This window comes from Pyrus communis, chromosome 3 (assembly GCF_963583255.1).
Source record: "Pyrus communis chromosome 3, drPyrComm1.1, whole genome shotgun sequence".
Taxonomy (NCBI): Eukaryota; Viridiplantae; Streptophyta; class Magnoliopsida; order Rosales; family Rosaceae; genus Pyrus; species Pyrus communis.
Genome location: NC_084805.1, coordinates 18,643,398 through 18,661,107, shown reverse-complemented (window position 1 = coordinate 18,661,107; position 17,710 = coordinate 18,643,398). Strand labels below are relative to the sequence as shown.

General features: G+C 40.3%; 2 protein-coding genes across 9 annotated transcripts; one reads left to right on the top strand and one right to left on the bottom strand.

Moving 5' to 3' along the window:
- Positions 1-958: 958 nt before the first annotated feature.
- On the top strand, positions 959-3,565 carry LOC137729804 (trihelix transcription factor ENAP1-like). Its single transcript, XM_068468838.1, has one exon. It carries the CDS (start codon positions 1,204-1,206, stop codon positions 2,026-2,028), a length of 825 nt encoding a protein of 274 aa, XP_068324939.1. The 5' UTR covers positions 959-1,203; the 3' UTR covers positions 2,029-3,565.
- Positions 3,566-3,683: 118 nt separating this feature from the next.
- On the bottom strand, positions 3,684-17,325 carry LOC137729802 (chromatin modification-related protein EAF1 B-like). Of its 8 annotated transcripts, XM_068468831.1 has the most exons (24): positions 16,890-17,325; positions 15,436-15,625; positions 15,292-15,346; positions 15,115-15,212; positions 13,557-15,009; positions 13,348-13,467; positions 12,976-13,251; positions 12,074-12,265; positions 11,600-11,680; positions 11,293-11,350; positions 10,697-11,205; positions 10,526-10,579; positions 10,209-10,269; positions 9,923-10,119; positions 9,774-9,827; positions 9,596-9,676; positions 9,333-9,470; positions 9,077-9,193; positions 8,202-8,302; positions 7,833-8,039; positions 7,329-7,710; positions 4,665-6,457; positions 4,054-4,244; positions 3,684-3,897 (listed from the first exon to the last, which is right to left on the bottom strand). In XM_068468831.1, the coding sequence occupies exons 2-22, from the start codon at positions 15,576-15,578 to the stop codon at positions 4,745-4,747; spliced, it is 6,090 nt and encodes a 2,029-aa protein (XP_068324932.1). In that variant the 5' UTR covers positions 15,579-15,625; positions 16,890-17,325; the 3' UTR covers positions 3,684-3,897; positions 4,054-4,244; positions 4,665-4,744. The 8 variants fall into 8 exon arrangements, with proteins under 8 accessions (XP_068324932.1, XP_068324931.1, XP_068324933.1 ...); XM_068468830.1 differs by having other exon boundaries at positions 3,684-4,244; XM_068468832.1 differs by having other exon boundaries at positions 3,684-4,182.
- Positions 17,326-17,710: the final 385 nt, after the last annotated feature.

Sequence of the window (17,710 nt, the reverse complement as noted above, 5' to 3'; positions counted from 1 at the left end):
TTCTTTTGGTTTTGGAATGGCCTTGAGTTAAATGAAGGTTGCTACTTCGTGTATTTCAGGGACTTGCTCTGAAAGCTGTACTCTCTGACTCTGTGGCTAGTGTGCAGAATGCATGCTTAAATGCAACCAGTGTGAGTGGTTCCCACACTGTACCCCAAGAAAAGGAGAAATTTTATTATATTTCAGAAACACAACTCGGTACATCAAGTGTCATAATACAAGTTGTTGAAAATAAAAATTCAACCACTTGTATTAAACACTTGGTGTACCGAATTGTACCGAAAAATCTCTCCAATAAAAGGAGGAACCCACAGAGACATGTAATAATTTTTTTTCAATTTTTGTTGCATGTTTTTTGTACGTATATGTATGTATGTGATTCCAACTGTTTTGTGAATGGGATAAAACTGAAGGGATGAAATATTAAGACAATATGGGCAAGTAGCCCTTTATCACAGTGATAAAAAAGAGTTGAACTTCTTGCATGACGGTGTGGGTTTGAATCCTAAATTCTAAAGCCTAAATACTGAAAGCAAAACAAAACTATAAGAATGAAAAATGCTACAACAAAGTTATAACGTAATTGGAAATCAAATTAACAAGGAGACTATATGTCACCCAAGGAAGAAATTCATTTATTCTTGTTATGTTTCGTCGAATAAAGAGGATGCAATCGAAAAAGGGACGTAATGGCTTATTTTTGAAAGTTTGCACTTCAAATTGAATATGTATTCATTTTTTCTGCAATAACATAAAAAAGTGCACAAACAAAAAAGAAGAGCGTTAAAGTCATTAGTTGTAACATTAAAAACGATAAAGAATTGTTGAGATATAACTAAATTTTATTGAGATAAATTTCATGAGTTATGACAAATGACGTGCCGGGGATAAAACCGTACAAACAGTGAAAACGTTAAAAACAGGGAAACAAAAGCCCAACTAGTTTGCTGCTTCTTCCAAGTTCCAACTCTTTTAAACTCCAAAACCGGGTTCGGATCCATTGACTTCAACTCTAAACTCCTCCAACCCACTACTGGGCCCCACCCACAAATCAACCCCAACAAGTCCCCCCAACGGCCCAACCATCACCACCACCGCCACCGCCACCACCAACCTCCACAACTCTCAAACAAAAAACCCCCAATTCCCCCCAAACCCTAATCCCAAAATTCCAAATCTCTAGCCCTAACCACCCCCACAGAAATGTCCACCCCACCCCCGCCCTCCCCCACGGCCTCAGTCTCCGCCTCGCCCACACCCTCCGCCAAGAAGCCCCAGCCTCTGCCGTGGACCCACGAGGAGACGGTGCAGCTGATCCGGGCCTACCAGGAGAAGTGGTACGCGCTGAGGAGGGGACAGCTGAAGTCGAGCCAGTGGGAGGAGGTGGCGGTGACCGTGGCGGCTCGGTGCGGCTACGAGTACGGCGAGCCGTCGAAATCCTCCACGCAGTGCCGCCACAAGATGGAGAAGCTCCGGCAGCGACACCGCGGCGTTAAGAAGCGCCTAGGCCAGCGGACCAAGTCCGGTTGGCCCTTCTTCGAGCTCATGGAGCAGATGGAGCGCGGGCCCATGCCCATCTCGGCCATGCCAATGGGGGAGATGCCACATCAGCAAGAGGAAGAAGAGCGTGATTATCACGGCGGTGGCGATGACGAAGACGATGAGGAGAACTCCAACAGGGTCCGGAGCATTGACTACATCCTGCGGAGGCCGACGTTTGTGAACAGATTTTCCGGAAAAGACCCGTTTTTGCAGGGACCGGCGGCGTTAAAGAGGGGGAGAGAGGCGGTGGACGACGGAGACGTGGTGGAGCCGGCGCAGCAAAAGGGGAGGGAGATGGTGGTGGAATTAGCAGACGAGATGAGGTCATTCGCCCAGCAGTTGATCGGGGTTGAGAACACGAGGATGGAGATGATGAAGGAAACGGAGAGGTGTAGAGTGGAGATGGAGAAGAAGAGGATGAGCATGATCCTGCAGTCACAGCAGAAGATTGTTGACTCCATTAACACAGCTTTCGGCAGCAGCTGATCATGAATTTCATCAACCTAATTCGTTTCCAAGGTAGATTTTCGATTCGAGTATAATGTTATGGTTCTTGTGTTCGTTGTTGAATTGGATTTGTATAGATGACAGTTGAAGCCCAGAATTTATGCGTAGTGTCATAGAGTTCTAAGTTTAATTTGTCAAGGATTCAGTCTCTCTCTCTCTCTCTCTCTCTCTGCAATTGTAATCTTTTAGTTGATGTTGTCATGTTAGTTTTCCTTTTCTTTTTTTGGGATGAACAGATTCGTGTTCTCTGCTAAGCTTAACATGTGCATGATGCTTTTGGATTATGGATAATGTTTGCTAATAATTCTGTGCTTAGGGTTTAAGTGCACCAGGATATTAATATGATGGATGAATGTCATCAAAGTATAGAATTTGTTATTTATTCTCTGTAATAGATCCTCTGACTTGAATTACGAAGAGGAGGATTCGAACTTGTGTATAGAGGCGAAGCACATCATCTTTCCGTTGTTTAGGTGCTACGTTGGTTGCAAAAACAAAATCTGTGTCATTTTGGTGTTTGAGGGAGAAGACAGTGCATGGCACAGGTTTACCGCCACATGTGGCGTCATGTGCTAATAATGCAAGGACGTTTTAACTTTTTTCACACGTCCTTGTGTTATTAGCTAAGATACAGTGAATTAGTGTCATACAAGTTGTTCAGGAAAAAACTTAGTACGTCCTTTCTGCTGCATTGAGTAGTTTTTTTTTTTTTTAATCAGCGTGGGGTCCTCTTGAAAAACTTAATGTTAGGGTGAAGTAATTGATTTGTACTTCCTCATCTTCAACGCATTGGTTAACGGATGAAGATTGTTTAAACTTGCACCGAGAAACTCTTTATGGCTCTGCCATCATATGTCAGCCTGCTCTTAACTTCCGGTAGCAATCCTTCACAATTTTCCGAATGCATGGACCTGCCGTCCCTTTGGGGCAGGCACCCGAACGGCGGTTACTTCTGCCCCTCAACATTTCCTCTGCACACCCTGGGCTCCCATTGGATTGAATACTAACTGAGATTTGAACGCATCGGGATTGAATTCTGACCGATGACTGGTGCAATGTCCGTTAACCAACGTTTTCCTTTCACATTCTTTGTTTTTCACTACGACCACAATCTCCAAAAATTAAAGAAGTGTGGTTTTGATCCTTCACAACACAAGATTTCGATGAAAGAAGACGATCTCTAAATCATACCAAATGACATAACAGTCCTGTCTGAATTTGTTGGTGAGGCACTTCCACTCCCCGCGCCACCCCTGCCCGGGCCGGGAATGGGGAGCGTCTCACATCTTAAACTCTTCCATGCGTCGTGCCACCGTCCAACGACACCAAAAATAAAGGAACAAATGTAATGTATCTACTTACGAGTATCCTCTCCAAGATATATACAAAAGGAACTATCAAAGGCTAATCTCCAAGATAAAGAATCTAATGATACAAGTTACACATTCCAGAGATTATCAAAATTAAGGACAGGAAACAAGAGTGCAAATTTGTAACCGCAGATCATACACGAGGATACAACGGCACCCGACTTCCCCCCAACATTAATATTCTTTTTCTTTCTTAGCCTGGAGCTCCCAACACAAAGTTCAAAGCAGAAAATATTATGCATTGCAGATGCTGTTGGCTTTAACAAACACCAGATGTGGATGAACAGCTATCAGGACTCTTTGCATTATAAAACTGCGGACCGTTACAAGTTACAATAGTTCGAGGGGCAGACATGGCATTGACAGATGTTGATTGTTCTAATCCCACTGGCCGACGTATTACCCCAGACATCTCTAATATTCACAAGATTTGCAAAAAGCTTTTTTGCCCATAAAAATGATTGCAACACCCTTCGATCTGAAAAAGGGTAATAATGCATGCACTAATCTACCGGGCCAAAAATAAATAAGGTCCCTCGACAAATATGCTGGGAGACCAAGAAAAATAAAGAAAAAATTGGAAGAAAAACGACAGGTACTAGAAATGGAAAGATAAAAACCCCTGTACACGTACCTCTATATCGGTCTCTATCTTCCCAGAACTCTAGCCCAGTGGTAATTTACATGGTTTCCATAAACAAAAGCAAAATGCCTTATGCCTTGCAACGTCACTTCGCTGGTCCAGCTACATTTTTCACAAAACCTGCAAATATGATGACCAACCCTCTTCCTGTCAATATGCCCTTGTCGAATAATCAGCTTCATCTGGCATTAAACCCCAAACTCAAATCAGATACGTTTTATGATTGAAATAGCTCCTTTGACTCACAAAAATGAAAAATAAAAAATTAGACAACTCAGACGGTATTTGCGCAAAAAATAAAATATGAACTAGCAGTCAAGCACCAAAGCAATACTCAGCAATGGTGAAGTGGAAGATAGATCCTACTACTGAGAAAGACAATAAGACAACAAAAAGGGAAAAGCAACGCAATTTTGTTTTTAAGAGAGTAGAAGTAATGCATGCTTCATCAGTATAATTCACTTCAAACAGAAAAGGTTTGGGAGTATTTGAGAACTAATAAGCTGAAGAATAGCTTTCTGATGATGTTGATGAAACATTCAAGTTTATGCAAAGCCATATCACGTTATATCCATCTTGTGGAATTAAAGAATAGCAACTACCTGTACATCGCTGTACCAAGGGCATGCGGACCCAACCAGGCAGGAACGGTTGCTGCAGCTGCTCAATTCCTTCGAATCATTCATTCTGGTGTTGAATTACCAGACATCATATACAAACTTCCTTGCCCTGCTTGCAGATGCTGCATTTGCTGATGAGACTGCTGTTGCAGAGTCAGTTGATGATGGGGTGGCTCTTGTTCCTGCTGCTGCTGTTGTTCTTGTTGCTGGTACTGTTGTTGGGATGGGGATGGCAGTGAAGGAGACCGCTGCAGTAGCTGCTGCTGCTGCCACTGTGCTCCAACATTATGTCCATGAGAGAGCAAGTTACCAGATAACTTTCTTGGGCCTAACCCTTGACTAATAGGTGGCCCAGGCACATTCCCAGAAGTATTAGTTTGTGCATGGCTCCCAACAGGACCCACTAGAGCGGTTGAATTCGGCATGTTAGCATCATAAACTGCTTCTGATGATGGCACTACACTAGATGAATCAGTACAGGACTGAGGAATCACCATGCTCACACCCACCTGCGAATCACCATTTACAGGCTGCTCATCAGCTTGAGTTGCACCATTTTGAGACTTATTTGGAATCTCTGAGTTCACTTGGCGATTGTGCTGCACAACTCTCTGAACATAAGGCTGAGTTTGATTAGCTTGCTTTTGTTGTTGCTGTGGCTGTGGCTGTGGCTGTGACTGCGGCTGCACTTGCTGGTGGTTGGAAGCCATACCTGATGGAGAGACAGTTTGATGTGAAGCAGATACCATATGACTAGAAGAAACTGGTGGAACCTGGCCTTGAGTGATATTATCAGAATGAGAAGGCATTTGCTGGAGTTGGTTTGATGAAGGGGTCGGTGCACTAGAAAGTAACTTTTGCTGCAACTGAGAATGGTTTGCTGATTGGGGGACCAATGGTTTTGATGTTACTGGGTTAAGGCCAGACCCAGAATATGCACCTTGACCTTGCATCAACTGCATGATTTGTTCTCCTTTCTCAAGAGCTTGGCTTCCTGGAGGCATAAGCCCATTAAGTTGAGAAGGATCAATAGAGAGGTTTGCAGGATCAATGGAGAGGTTCTGATGCACCATTGAATTGCCTCTTCCCATTCCCTTTGAAAGTTTAGCCTGCTGCTGAGACTGCGTAAGTTGCCGCTGTTGAGGGTGGTGCCTATTAGATTGTTGAAGATGGTGCTGCTGTGGTTGTCTTTGTCGTTGCTTCCCCATCTGATTGGCCATCCCACTAGCACCAGGATTCCGGCTAAGGCCGTGGGATGGCAGATGATGTTTCTGCTGGTGCTGGGATGACACGGGAGTCCTTGGGGAGGATGGTGTCATAGGGGACATAGGTACCAGGTGAGGTGAATTTTGCAACTGAAGTTGGGAACTATTTTGCAAAGTTGATGACATGGGAAGTTGAGCCTGCGTCTGGATGTGTGGCACCAAAGAATTAGATGCAGAAAACTGTTGCTGTTGCTGCAAATACCGCTGTTGCGACTGCCTATCTTTCACAACACGGTTGGCATGGGCTTGCTGCTGCGGCCCCGTAGCATGATTCGGGCCTTGAAGATGAGGGTTATGAGGGTTGCTGAGTGCATGGGACTGTTGCGGGGATATCTGATGCTGCTGGTGAGTATGGCCTGGATATGTTTGAGAAGATGGCAGAGTTGTCTGATTAGGAAAACCAGAACTCAGCACATTGAATGGAGCAACACCTTGGCCATTCCCTTGCGTGACCTGCATTTGAAGTTCTGGAACCATAAGTTGCCTTTGATGCTCCGGATTATGGCCAGGCTATGACAAAAAAACCTCAATAGTCAAGTAAACAGAAAACCTTGGTGGATTGGGACAATTACAAGCAAAAAAACAGTGACTATTGAGAAAGGAAAGGAAATAATCAAATCTTCTCATCAAATGTGTCTACCAAGAACGGCAACCTAGAAAAGCAGTGAAATGACAAGTGATTGTTCTAAGTGTAACACTAGATAATCAAATTTAGTGTGAAAAGAAGTTCATCTCCAGCCCTGCCAATAGAAGCTTAATGAGGGTGAAGTGAGGACTGAGGCTTTAACTTTTGATCCAGGAAACTAAAAACCTAAAGAATTAAATATACACATGCCACAATTTCAAACTTCATGACGCATTTTGATACAAAAGAAAAGCCTGACATGATGGAGGAAACCAACAGATCGAAAGTAACCAACAGTAAATACCCCAAGGACATTCAAAAGTAACCAACATTGAATACCCCAAGGACATACCTCCCCCTTCCCCCTCTTTCCACCCCCAAAGTAGTGGAAGAAAAAGAGTAATAAAACAATAAGATAAAACTAATGAAGATGGTTGACACTATGCAACTAGGCACATTCAACTTTAGCCTTTCGTTAGCACTCCCAGAGTGGCAGAAGAAACTGAGAAAAATAATCAAACTTAAAAAATGAATGCGGTTAACAAACACTGTTGCAACTTGCAAGTTGGGCACATTTGACCCCAACCTGCAAAAAAATAAATCCTTGAGGACGAAGGAATCATATGCTATGAACCATTTGATATTATCTTTGGAATTTAAATTAGGAATCGCACATAGCAACATTCCAAAAGCTACCAGCAGAGAATTAAACCTGTGTCTAAACTCTAAAACAATGTAGGTGCGTCAACAACTCACCCGCATCATATGCAAAGCATCACGGGGTCTTATCATCAAGTTTCCCTGACCAGAACCAGCTCCAGAGTGCATATTTACAGGGCTTGGTATCCCCACCATACTGGATGAAAGCATACTCCCAGAATTTAGCATAGATGGTGAAGTCATCCCCTGAAACCCTGGCCTTGACGTTGGCATGCCTCTGCTCATCCCACACATCATGCCCATACCATTTCCACCAGGAACTATACGAACTCCACGATCAGTTCCTGGAAGAGCTCCAGGCACAGACAAGCCAGACTGCTGAATGTTTCTACCTGACAACATTTGATTGTAGTGCTGCATTCTTTGCTGCTCGTCGACAGGCAATGAAGATGTTCTTGGACTACTGTATCTACCATCTCTGTACCATGAATAATGAGATACATAGGATTGACAAATAAATCAAAAGCATGCCTGAAGAATTTTACAAAGATAGTGTACACCAAAGAGACAATAACATCTCAACCAATAGAAACACACTACCTGACATTGGCACTGAGTGGACCAGACGGGGATGGCAAGTTGCTTCCAAGAACCATACCAGAAGATCCCTGTATTGAGACATTTGCCCCCGAAGGAAGTAGTGACGGCATCCCACCCTGATTTGACATTGCTAAACCACTAGAATGAGACCCCTGGTACCCAAGGACATCTGAGCTTGATGAAGTGGTATCACACAAATCCAGGGGACTTCACACAAATTCAAATACTTATATTACGCAGAATCATAGAAGGAAAAGAAGTACACGAACACGGAAATGCAAAAAGGATATGATAACATACTAACAAAGATGGATAGATGATTAACATGGAATAGCAGACTATTGTTGACATGCAAGAACAAGAACTTACGTTAGAACACCTCCATTCAAGTTATTTGGACAGACTTGGGAAAGGGCCATAACATGAGAATTGTGGACAGTCGTTACTTGTTTCAGATCCTGGTTATCATTCTTCAAAAATACACAATCGCAAGTTATTGTCAGGATTCAGGAAGGAGTTCCAGTAATATACACTATTAACTTCCACACATGCAATGCATGGGAGGATTTGTTTTTTATTAAATTTTTATTGGAGTTTGAGAGTTATTAACTTATTGTAGTAAATAATAAAGATAAAAAGTAGGAAGTGGGAGATAGTGGGGTAAAATTAAAATGAAATTACTATAAACAATATTTATTTCAGTTGAACTGAAATATAAGAGAAAGACAGGGTAATTAAATTGCTTCCAGATCCCAACCACCATGTATCGTCCATTCTCGTGAGCATCTAAGCAATAATTTATTTCAGATGAACTGAACTACCTTTATCTCACATGTATTTGGAGTGAGGTCGACAATCCATTTAATTCCAACTAGGATCACTAACACAAAATTGACAACACTCAATGTTTTGGGTTTAAGGTGTTAAGGTATAGCTGAATATTACAATTTACGAAAACCTTTAAAATCCTATGAATCAAAATCGTCAGTTTTACTGGATGACAATATTAAAAAACAACCAGTCAGATCACAGAACTAAAAGGATTGGCATCTCAAGTGTAGCATGTAATAACCGTAAGGTCGAGCATTAATCACTGTAAAATGATTTTTCGTAAGTAGGAAGGTCTAATATTTGTGATCATAAGGATGGTCTAGCTGCAGAAACATTGACAACAATATCAATCAAAATTGGGCCACTGCAAGATCTGCACTGTGCTCAGCAACTCTATGCTTATTTTCACTAACCTGACACCTCCGATAATGATGCTTCTGACCAATCTTAATTATTTTCTCAAAATGAGACTTGAGAACATCCTCTTCCATGGGCTCCTGCAAGCGTTGAAATAATTGCCTGGCACTGCCCTGCATGAAATACAGAAACACCGACCAACAAAAGTAAGTCGAAATACACTGATAGATGTACGTTTTTCATGCTGAAGATGAAACAATGTGAGGTCAACTTAATAGTTTAAAAGGAGCACTTTTAAGGACACACTCTTGCCTTCGGAATGCCCGGTATTGTAGATGGATAAGGCTGAGAAGAACCCGAATCTTCAGCACTATCAGCCCCATCACCAGAATTCATATCCATTAATATTTTGTGACGCTCCTTGCACTCTTTAGGCTTGCGAAAAATACACTGCATGGTACAAAGTCATAAGAGCAACACCCAAGACATAGACTATGAAAACCAACATTTCAAATGCACATAGATCATCCTCACAATAGACAATAAGCATAAGGTGCACCAGCAATAACACTAACCTTCAAGTGCAGTGTGCTGTTGATTGCATCACTTATGAGTTCCCAATTTGGGCCCATATCATGTACAAGAACAACAAGTGCCTAAGGTAACAAAAACAGTAAATCTTGTTCAGTTATTGGCAAGTCTACAACATCTGAAGAGAGAACAATTTGATAAAATTAATAATGACATATTAACCTGATCTTCAAAAAGGGACCATGGACCTCCAGAACCTGGCTGCCCAGCAGACATCTGCAAAAAGTTTACATTCACATTCACAGTATAAGACGTAAGTAAAAGGTGTTTTTTTTTTTTTTCCGTCAAACAGGATATCAACAAAGAGTTACCTTTAGTGATTTAGTTTTCCGTCCCCTATCTCGACCACCAATCAACTTAATAAATTTACTGGTATTGGACATATTACTCATTTGAGATGCCACTGGAGAAGGATTGGACCCAGGCATTGGAGTAATACTGTCATAAGTATTATCTAGAGATTGCTTTAATATCTTTGGCTTCTTGGCCGTATGTTGCCCATATAAACCTGCAGAGTACACAGTTGAATACATAAATGAGAGTTCCATAGCATTTCAAATCAAAGGCTAAAACAAATATCCAAGTGAAGACAGGTACCAATTGTTCCATTGGAATCAAAATGATGACCCTCCAATCCCTTTTTGGAATGATCCCTCTGCTAATTCAAGACACCATCAGTTATTTGATTACCACTTCAGAATATAGTTCACAGGACTCAATGCAACACTTAATTTGAGGGAGAATGAAATTTAAACTACATGAATTGAAAATCAAGCTTGCAAAATAAGAAATTGCATAGAAATATAAAACACAATCTAAAAGAATAATGTACAAGTGGAAAAAATTAAAAATAAAAAAGAGAAAATTATTAAGCATGGCAGACCCAGATCATATCTAACAATGTTACTAATTACCTGTTCGTTCAGGATAGCAGATTCCAGTTGCCATCCTGGATCATAGGTAGAACCCTGCAACCATAAAGAATACAATAAGCTTAGCCAGTGATTAAGGTAAAAGAACTAAAGAACCTTCCATATTATTCCATGGATAAGTCGGTCCAGTTGAAATATGAGTACTTCATGTACCAGATGTTTGGCCTTCTTCTTTTTAGGCTTCATTGATGTTTCTGCATAGTCATATGGTAACTGCTTTTCAAAGTCCCCAAGAGACTCAACCTCCATACTTTTCTGGAACTGAGATCCGCCATGTAAAGTACTCTGATCATCCTGAAAAGAATTAGTATCACCACTTGAAGCATCTGTCTTATTCGGGGCCTGAACATTCCCAGCAGGCCCAGCACCAAATGGACTAACGACCCTCTGCCTGGAAGCAGTGCGCATGCGTTTTGTTGGAATTGAACCAACATTGAGACTAGCAGGCCTTTTCCCCATCGACATGGACTCCTGAGTTGCAGTCGTGCAGTTCCCGTAAGGCAGATCAGCTCCTTCATATGACCTAGAAGCATGTAACTTCAAGTTCCTTCGTTTCTTCTGGTTAGATTTTAATGACCTGCTACCTTCAAATGCTCCAGGCAAATAATAGGTGCTTGTTTCTCCTTCATCCTCATCATATGCAGTCTCTTGAAAACCAAACTCTGAGATTGAATATAACGACTTAGTAAGCACAAATTAAAAAAACATGAACTCAATTTAGTTATACAAAAACAGTCTTGAGTTTGTACCCGCTCCTGCATCATACATAGATGTCTCAACCTCCTCTTGCATGCTACTGACAGTTCTCTGAAATTTGGCAGGTTGCTCAATCAGCAAGAATAAACCAAATTGAATTCAAAGAGTTACCAAATCAATTATGTAAGAGGCATAATATAAACAAAAAAATTCCTTCCTGTGATAACCAATATATACACGAGTAACCAATTCACATTGGAATTTGATTCCCCCTATTCTCCTTTTAAAATGTGATGAATCCTTGGAGAAACCAGAAACAGGAAGCACCTAATCATTAACACTGGTGTGTGGTGCATTTACCTCAAACTGAACCAAATGAGATTCAATTGATTTTCTATAGGTTTCCATTGCACCAGAGGGAACTGCATAAAAGAGGTTTTCCTGCAAAAACAAAAACTCAGTTTTTAAGAAACAAACAATAAAAAGCCACGTATAGAATTCAGGTTGCCCTGGTGAATTGGGTAGTTAGCTTGCCTCTACCATGTTCGAGATATAAGTCCCTGTGGTTGCAAATGTATAAATTTTATACAACATATTTATATAAAAATATATTAAAAGGCAGGCGAGAGTTAACCCTTAAAGATACAACACAAGGGATTCTGAAGGGCGGTCACCTAATAATTTCTATGTTATAATAGTTAACAATTACCTTCGTGTGAGTGGGTGTATATGTGAGATAGATAGATAATAGAGAGAGAGAGAGAGGTTGGGTAGGGCCAATGTCATTATAGATAACTTCGCCAACAAAAATAATCATCAAGAACTTGACCATACCTCTGTAAGATGATCCTCCCACGACATTTCTGTAATGCCTAAATCAGAAATTCTCTCAGGAGTAGGAGGTGCTTGTGCTTGAAGGCCAGGACGCAGAGAGTTGTTATACTTCAAAAATCTCACTGCATATCCCTGCACTGAAAGTGAAAGATCTTTTTGGGGATGCTGTGGCTCCAAATCTTTGATTGGCTCCTGCCCATGACCATTATTTAGAACATATAGCACATACATTGTTAGACAAAAGTTATTGCATCCTCTGGCTATAAGAACAATATCAATGGATACAAAAAACGAACACATGAAACAAGTTTTTCAGCAAATGAAATCAACTTTAAGCAAAGAACCAGAAGGTGCATCTCAAAATTTAGAGAATTCATTCCCGCCTAAAATAGGCAAAAGAATATTACATTACTCAAATTCAAACATCCATGTGATTACTCATTCCTAGAGAATTCTAAAGCAATTTGCAACCCTCTTTGAAACTATAAGCTTTGCATAACTCCAATCATTTATTTAAGGGCATTATGCATAAAGAAGAGAATTGTATGCATCAAGAACTCCGACAAGCCTCTCTAGTTCTGTAAGTTCAAAATCACCTTGAGCATGGGAAATAATTAATCTGACCCATGCTTAAGGTGACAGTGTATTTTCTAATGGCATAAACTCTCTCTCTTCAACTAATAATTAGCTTATAAAGTAATCTAAAAGTTCAAAAGGAAAAAGTGACCACCAAAGGTGTCTATCACAACAAAATTGACTATCAGACATGGACCAATAATTAAACAGTTATCAGATGCTAAAAGTAAAGGGAAACAAAGCACATACATAGCATGTGATTACCATCACTAAATTGACCAAAAGTAAAAACCATTGAAAGAAAGGTCCAGAAAAATGACCAATACCATATTAGGTTCCCCATTCTTGTCTTTGGAAGTTTCGTTCCTTCCAATCCTCATTGATTCAACCAAATTATAGTTACAGTCCTTTTGACAAGAGCTTGAATCATCACCCTTCAAAAGGGTCTCAGCTGAAACCCAAAATTGGTTGACAGCCTTTGCCAGGTCATGAGCCACTTTTGTTAGCTCCCAATGTTGATGTTGGGATTCAATTTTCAACCGAGAAGCAAAAGCAGCACGATGACATATTTGCGCAGCGGCAGTAAGCTTCCAAAGACGTTCCTATAAACACAGAATAAATGAACAAAAATGTTTACGAAACTAAAAACTAGAGACATTAATATTAGTTAGTTTCCACAATATGTAATCATATCATACCTGCGCAAAATCATTTGCCAACCAAGCCATTTCCTCGAGGACAAAATCCCACTGAGACTTTCGGCGATTCTCCGATGGTAAAGAACGAACTGATAATTCAGCAATCCTCTTACGCTTAGCCTGATTATTGCAAATGATAAGGTAAGTAAAAGGCTCCTTCAAAGTTTGCAACATTAGACATCATAAATTGCAGGGAAACAGGAAATAACCTCTATCATTCGAGCCTCTTCCAGAATAGAATCTTCTTGTGACTTGTCTATCACTTTCAAGTAAACTCCAGGAGTCAGACAGTCAGAACCTGCAGCAGTATCTCTCCCTGACAACGCAGTCTCAGTAACCACATGCATTGATGAATCTTGAGGACCCTGGGATATGCCAGTGCAAAAGTTCTCTTTGTTGATGTTGGAACTATTATCCAAAGCTACATCCACCTTATCAGCTTCTGACATAAAAGGGTCACTTGGTTGTTCTCCCTCAACATTTGATTGGAACTTAACTTCATTATGCAACCCAGATATACTTTCACTTATGTCTCCCTCAACTTTGACTTCCCTATTCCCAGAGTTGTTTTGACAAACAGAAGCCTGATTATCATTAACAATAGCACCACTATCAACAGCTTTGGTTTCCTTATCTTCTTGTACCATTAAGCCACCAGCTGGATTTTGTGTCCCATCCACACCTGATGATTCGATAATATTTCTATTATCAGCGTTCCTTGTAGTAGTACACATGTCACTATCATTATTTACATCTAATCCTACACTAGTTTGGGTGCAAGAAGACTCTGAATCTAAACCCTTCGTGCTTAGAGCTGCACTGCTAATTTGACCTTCATGTGGCACGCTTTTACTCTCTCTATTTAAATTGTTAAACCCATTGACCTGCACCGAACTAAGTTCATTTTCAGTCTTTGTTGTAGCAGCACAGGGAGGACACTCAAGGACGGATGATGCTAGTAGTTTCCCTTCTGCAACATCAGATCTCTCAGAAACAACATCAATGGGGGTTTCCTGAGCATCAATCTGAGATGGTTCACTATGCTGGCTATCCCTCAAACTTTTAAGAGGTGTAACATCCAATTTGTTTTGAGATCCATCTTTCATAGGACTAGTAATTACGTCGGGGGTTTGCACCCCCTCCAAGGCCATATCGAATTGATTATCAGAAGTTACAGTCTTGGGAAGAATATCACCATTTGAACTCGCATACTTTAGGTTAGCACCAGAAGGTATATTCTGGTCCCTTTGGTTGTTTGTTTCAGATATCGGCCTCTTAGGATCCTTTGACACCCCACGGGCAGGTAAAGAAGATCCCTGAACACCACGACCCTGTATATCTACTGAATTTGATCGAGGGCCATCATGATTTGGTCTAGACCTGTTCCTTCGAGCATATGGACGGAACATAGTCGAGTCTTCTGATTCCTTGGGGTTTTGAGTCCCATCCATCTGGGAAAACTGTTCTGATGGACCTCTGTTATTCCTTCTACTAAGATGCACAGAATTCATTTCCCCTTCGGGAGCATCACTGCCGCCATCAAATAGTAAGAGATTATCAGCGCTATTGGGTTCACAAAGTGTAGGAACCTCTGGTCGACCGCTACTTTCAACAGAGTCCCCATGTGGTGATGCAGTCAACGCAAAACTACCTTTTGCTTCACTGAAACCACAACCACGACATAAGGAAGGAAAAATGAAGAGAATTAGCCACTTGACAAAAAATCATCAACAACCCATTTATGAACAAGCAAAGAAAAAAAAAAACCTGGTTACAAACTGTTCTGGATGCTGATCAGTGAGTGAAGTAGACTGGACACTAACAGAAGCTCCATTCCCAATCTTGAAGTCCAAAGGATTGCCACCCTGAAAGTCATTAAATTGTGATAATCAGTACATGAAGAAGCCAAAAATAAATCAGCACCTTGAGATTAAATTTCCATACTTTCTCAAGAAATTCTAGCTCCCTTCTTCTTTCCTCCCTCACATCATACTCCTGCCTGTTATCAGAAAATAACAGTTCATTGTATACTACATGCAGACATGAAAATATCCAAATGTAGAAGTTAAAGAAGAAGAGAAAGCAAACCTAAGCTCTGCTTGGGCCTTCTCAATTGCTGCTCGGCGTGGAGAGGTTTTCAAACCAATACCAACTCCACTGTCAACCACTCCACCCATGGAATCAACCTCTGCATTTACTAGGAGAGCAGATCCTGAGCTACATCCATGCATTCCGACCTTAATGCCCACAATCTTTAATCTCCCATCTTATCCAAAGTCTATAAAAACAAACAAGAATCCAGAACTTACTATGTAATTTTCTATTTATAAACAAAGAGGAGAACCTGATAAACAAGGAATAAAAATAAACTTTAGTTCACTAAATTTGGATTGCTGCATCGTAAGCAACCAGGAGAAAATGTCCACATTCGACTAAAAAGCATCTGAACAGTCTTGAGTTATGATGTTCTTCTAAACAAAACTAGAAACAGGTATAACATGATTTGCTAGGACACAAAGCTCAAAATCAAAATAGAAACAGACAAACACAAAGATATGCACATTGTCAAACTCATATGGAGCCCAACACACAAGCTTAGGAAGTGGTAAGATAATCAGCTAATGTATATATGAAACATCATAATATGACTGCAGGTTTCTTAGACCAAATCTAACTATAGTTCCTCTCCTTCCGGAAATCAATGAGTGGTAGGAGGAAATAAGGATTAAAAGCATTTTAAGAACTTAAAATCATAAAAAAAAAAAAATAAGAGGAAGGAAGTATGTGAATTCAAGATGATCATAAACAGTCATCATTCCCCATCTTTCAAAAAATGATTTTCCACAATTTATATATATCAATGTATGGTAGTTTCATTCTGCAGAGCATTTCACAATTTAAATCAAATCCACGAGATGCTAAAATTGAAGGGCAATATAAGCAGCCACATTGCATGAGTGGAAAGTCTTCAGGTTCAAACCAAGCACTAACAACTGAACAGGTGAAACCTAGTTCAAACAGCTAAGTATAGAAAAGGAAATATGTGGTCTGCCAAAAAAAAGGAACATGAAAAAGCAACGACCGAAATATGGTAAGTCATTACTTGCATAAAATATACTGTACGTATATATGATTCGATACTAATAATGCTATGATTTTGAGCAACAACTGCATGCAAGATGCTTGCAGACAATGATTTCCTTCGAATTCACCCAGGGCACTTCCATTTACATCCACTAAAGCTACAAAGCCACTAGCGTACAACTCAAAGAAAGTACATACTCGATTCCCCATGTGGTGCACGTCGAATTCTGGCCTTCATTCCCATATCAAAACAATAAGCGCACAGATAGCAAAATTTACACAGTAACCCTCGAGCATTTAATCACAATGCATTACACAATCACAACGAAAGACACCTCCTCACAAATTGCCCTAACGAGCGAAACCCTAATTCCATTCAACCCCAAGCAAACGCCTAATTTCAAAAATTCTAGGGTTTCCGTGACAAAAACCTAACACGAGCAGAGCAGCAAAAATACCTGAAATTGGGAACGGGATAGCAAAATTGGGAGCTAGGGCACGACGTTGAGGCCACTGAGAACTTCAATTTTGGGAAATTTCTCTCTCCTAGGGTTTTGAACAAACACAAAAAAAGCTCAGAAATGGAACGGGACGGAGTTTGCCCTAGCACAAAACACCTCTCTCCAAATGTCAGCCATGGAATGGATGGTTAGACTGGCTGAAAAACTCTCAATCTGTGAGTGATTGATTTCTGGTTTTGGGAATTAGGTTTTCGGATTGATATTTTCGTTGCGTATTTGGGGGTGAAGAGTTTGGGGAGTATGCGACCTCTGCGAATAGTGGGCTCTGTGCGCATGGGGGAAGAAGACGAACACGAACGAAGAGGGCTTTAGAGAAATTGGACGTACATTTTGGGCTTTTTATTATTACGTCCTTCAAATTTTTATTTTTTCGAGTTCGATTGAGGTTTCGATGGGGAAGAAGAAACAGGCCAAAATTCAAATACATGAATTTTATTTATTTTTTTTTTTTTTTAATCACTAAAAAGGAAATATTCCTATTGATTTCTTTTTCATCTCTTCATCTCAATTTCACATAAATTTAACTTAGATTTTGTTCTATATATTGATACTTATGTTTCGATTGTGACTAACTGTTACGGTAATTCGGGATAGATCTTATGTTTTTTTTTCTTTACGTGATCATGAATTTTTTCAAATTTGTATAGATTTAACTGAGATTTTTTTTTTTGTTACACACGTTTTGATTGTGAATTGACCACTTACGATCATTTGATATTTCTTTCTCTATGTATTTATAATTTTCTTTGAATTTATAT

Bases quoted from the DNA above. Each gene is read 5' to 3' on its own strand.
- LOC137729804 (XM_068468838.1), top strand. From the start codon at position 1,204: ATGTCCACCCCACCCCCGCCCTCCCCCACGGCCTCAGTCTCCGCCTCG.
- LOC137729802 (XM_068468830.1), bottom strand. From the start codon at position 15,578: ATGCATGGATGTAGCTCAGGATCTGCTCTCCTAGTAAATGCAGAGGTT. The intron at 11,351-11,599 runs GTAAATGCACCA...GCCAAATTTCAG, and splicing joins CTCATTTGGTTCAGTTTGAG to AGAACTGTCAGTAGCATGCA. The intron at 7,711-7,832 runs GTAGTGTGTTTC...TTCATGGTACAG, and splicing joins CCACTCAGTGCCAATGTCAG to AGATGGTAGATACAGTAGTC.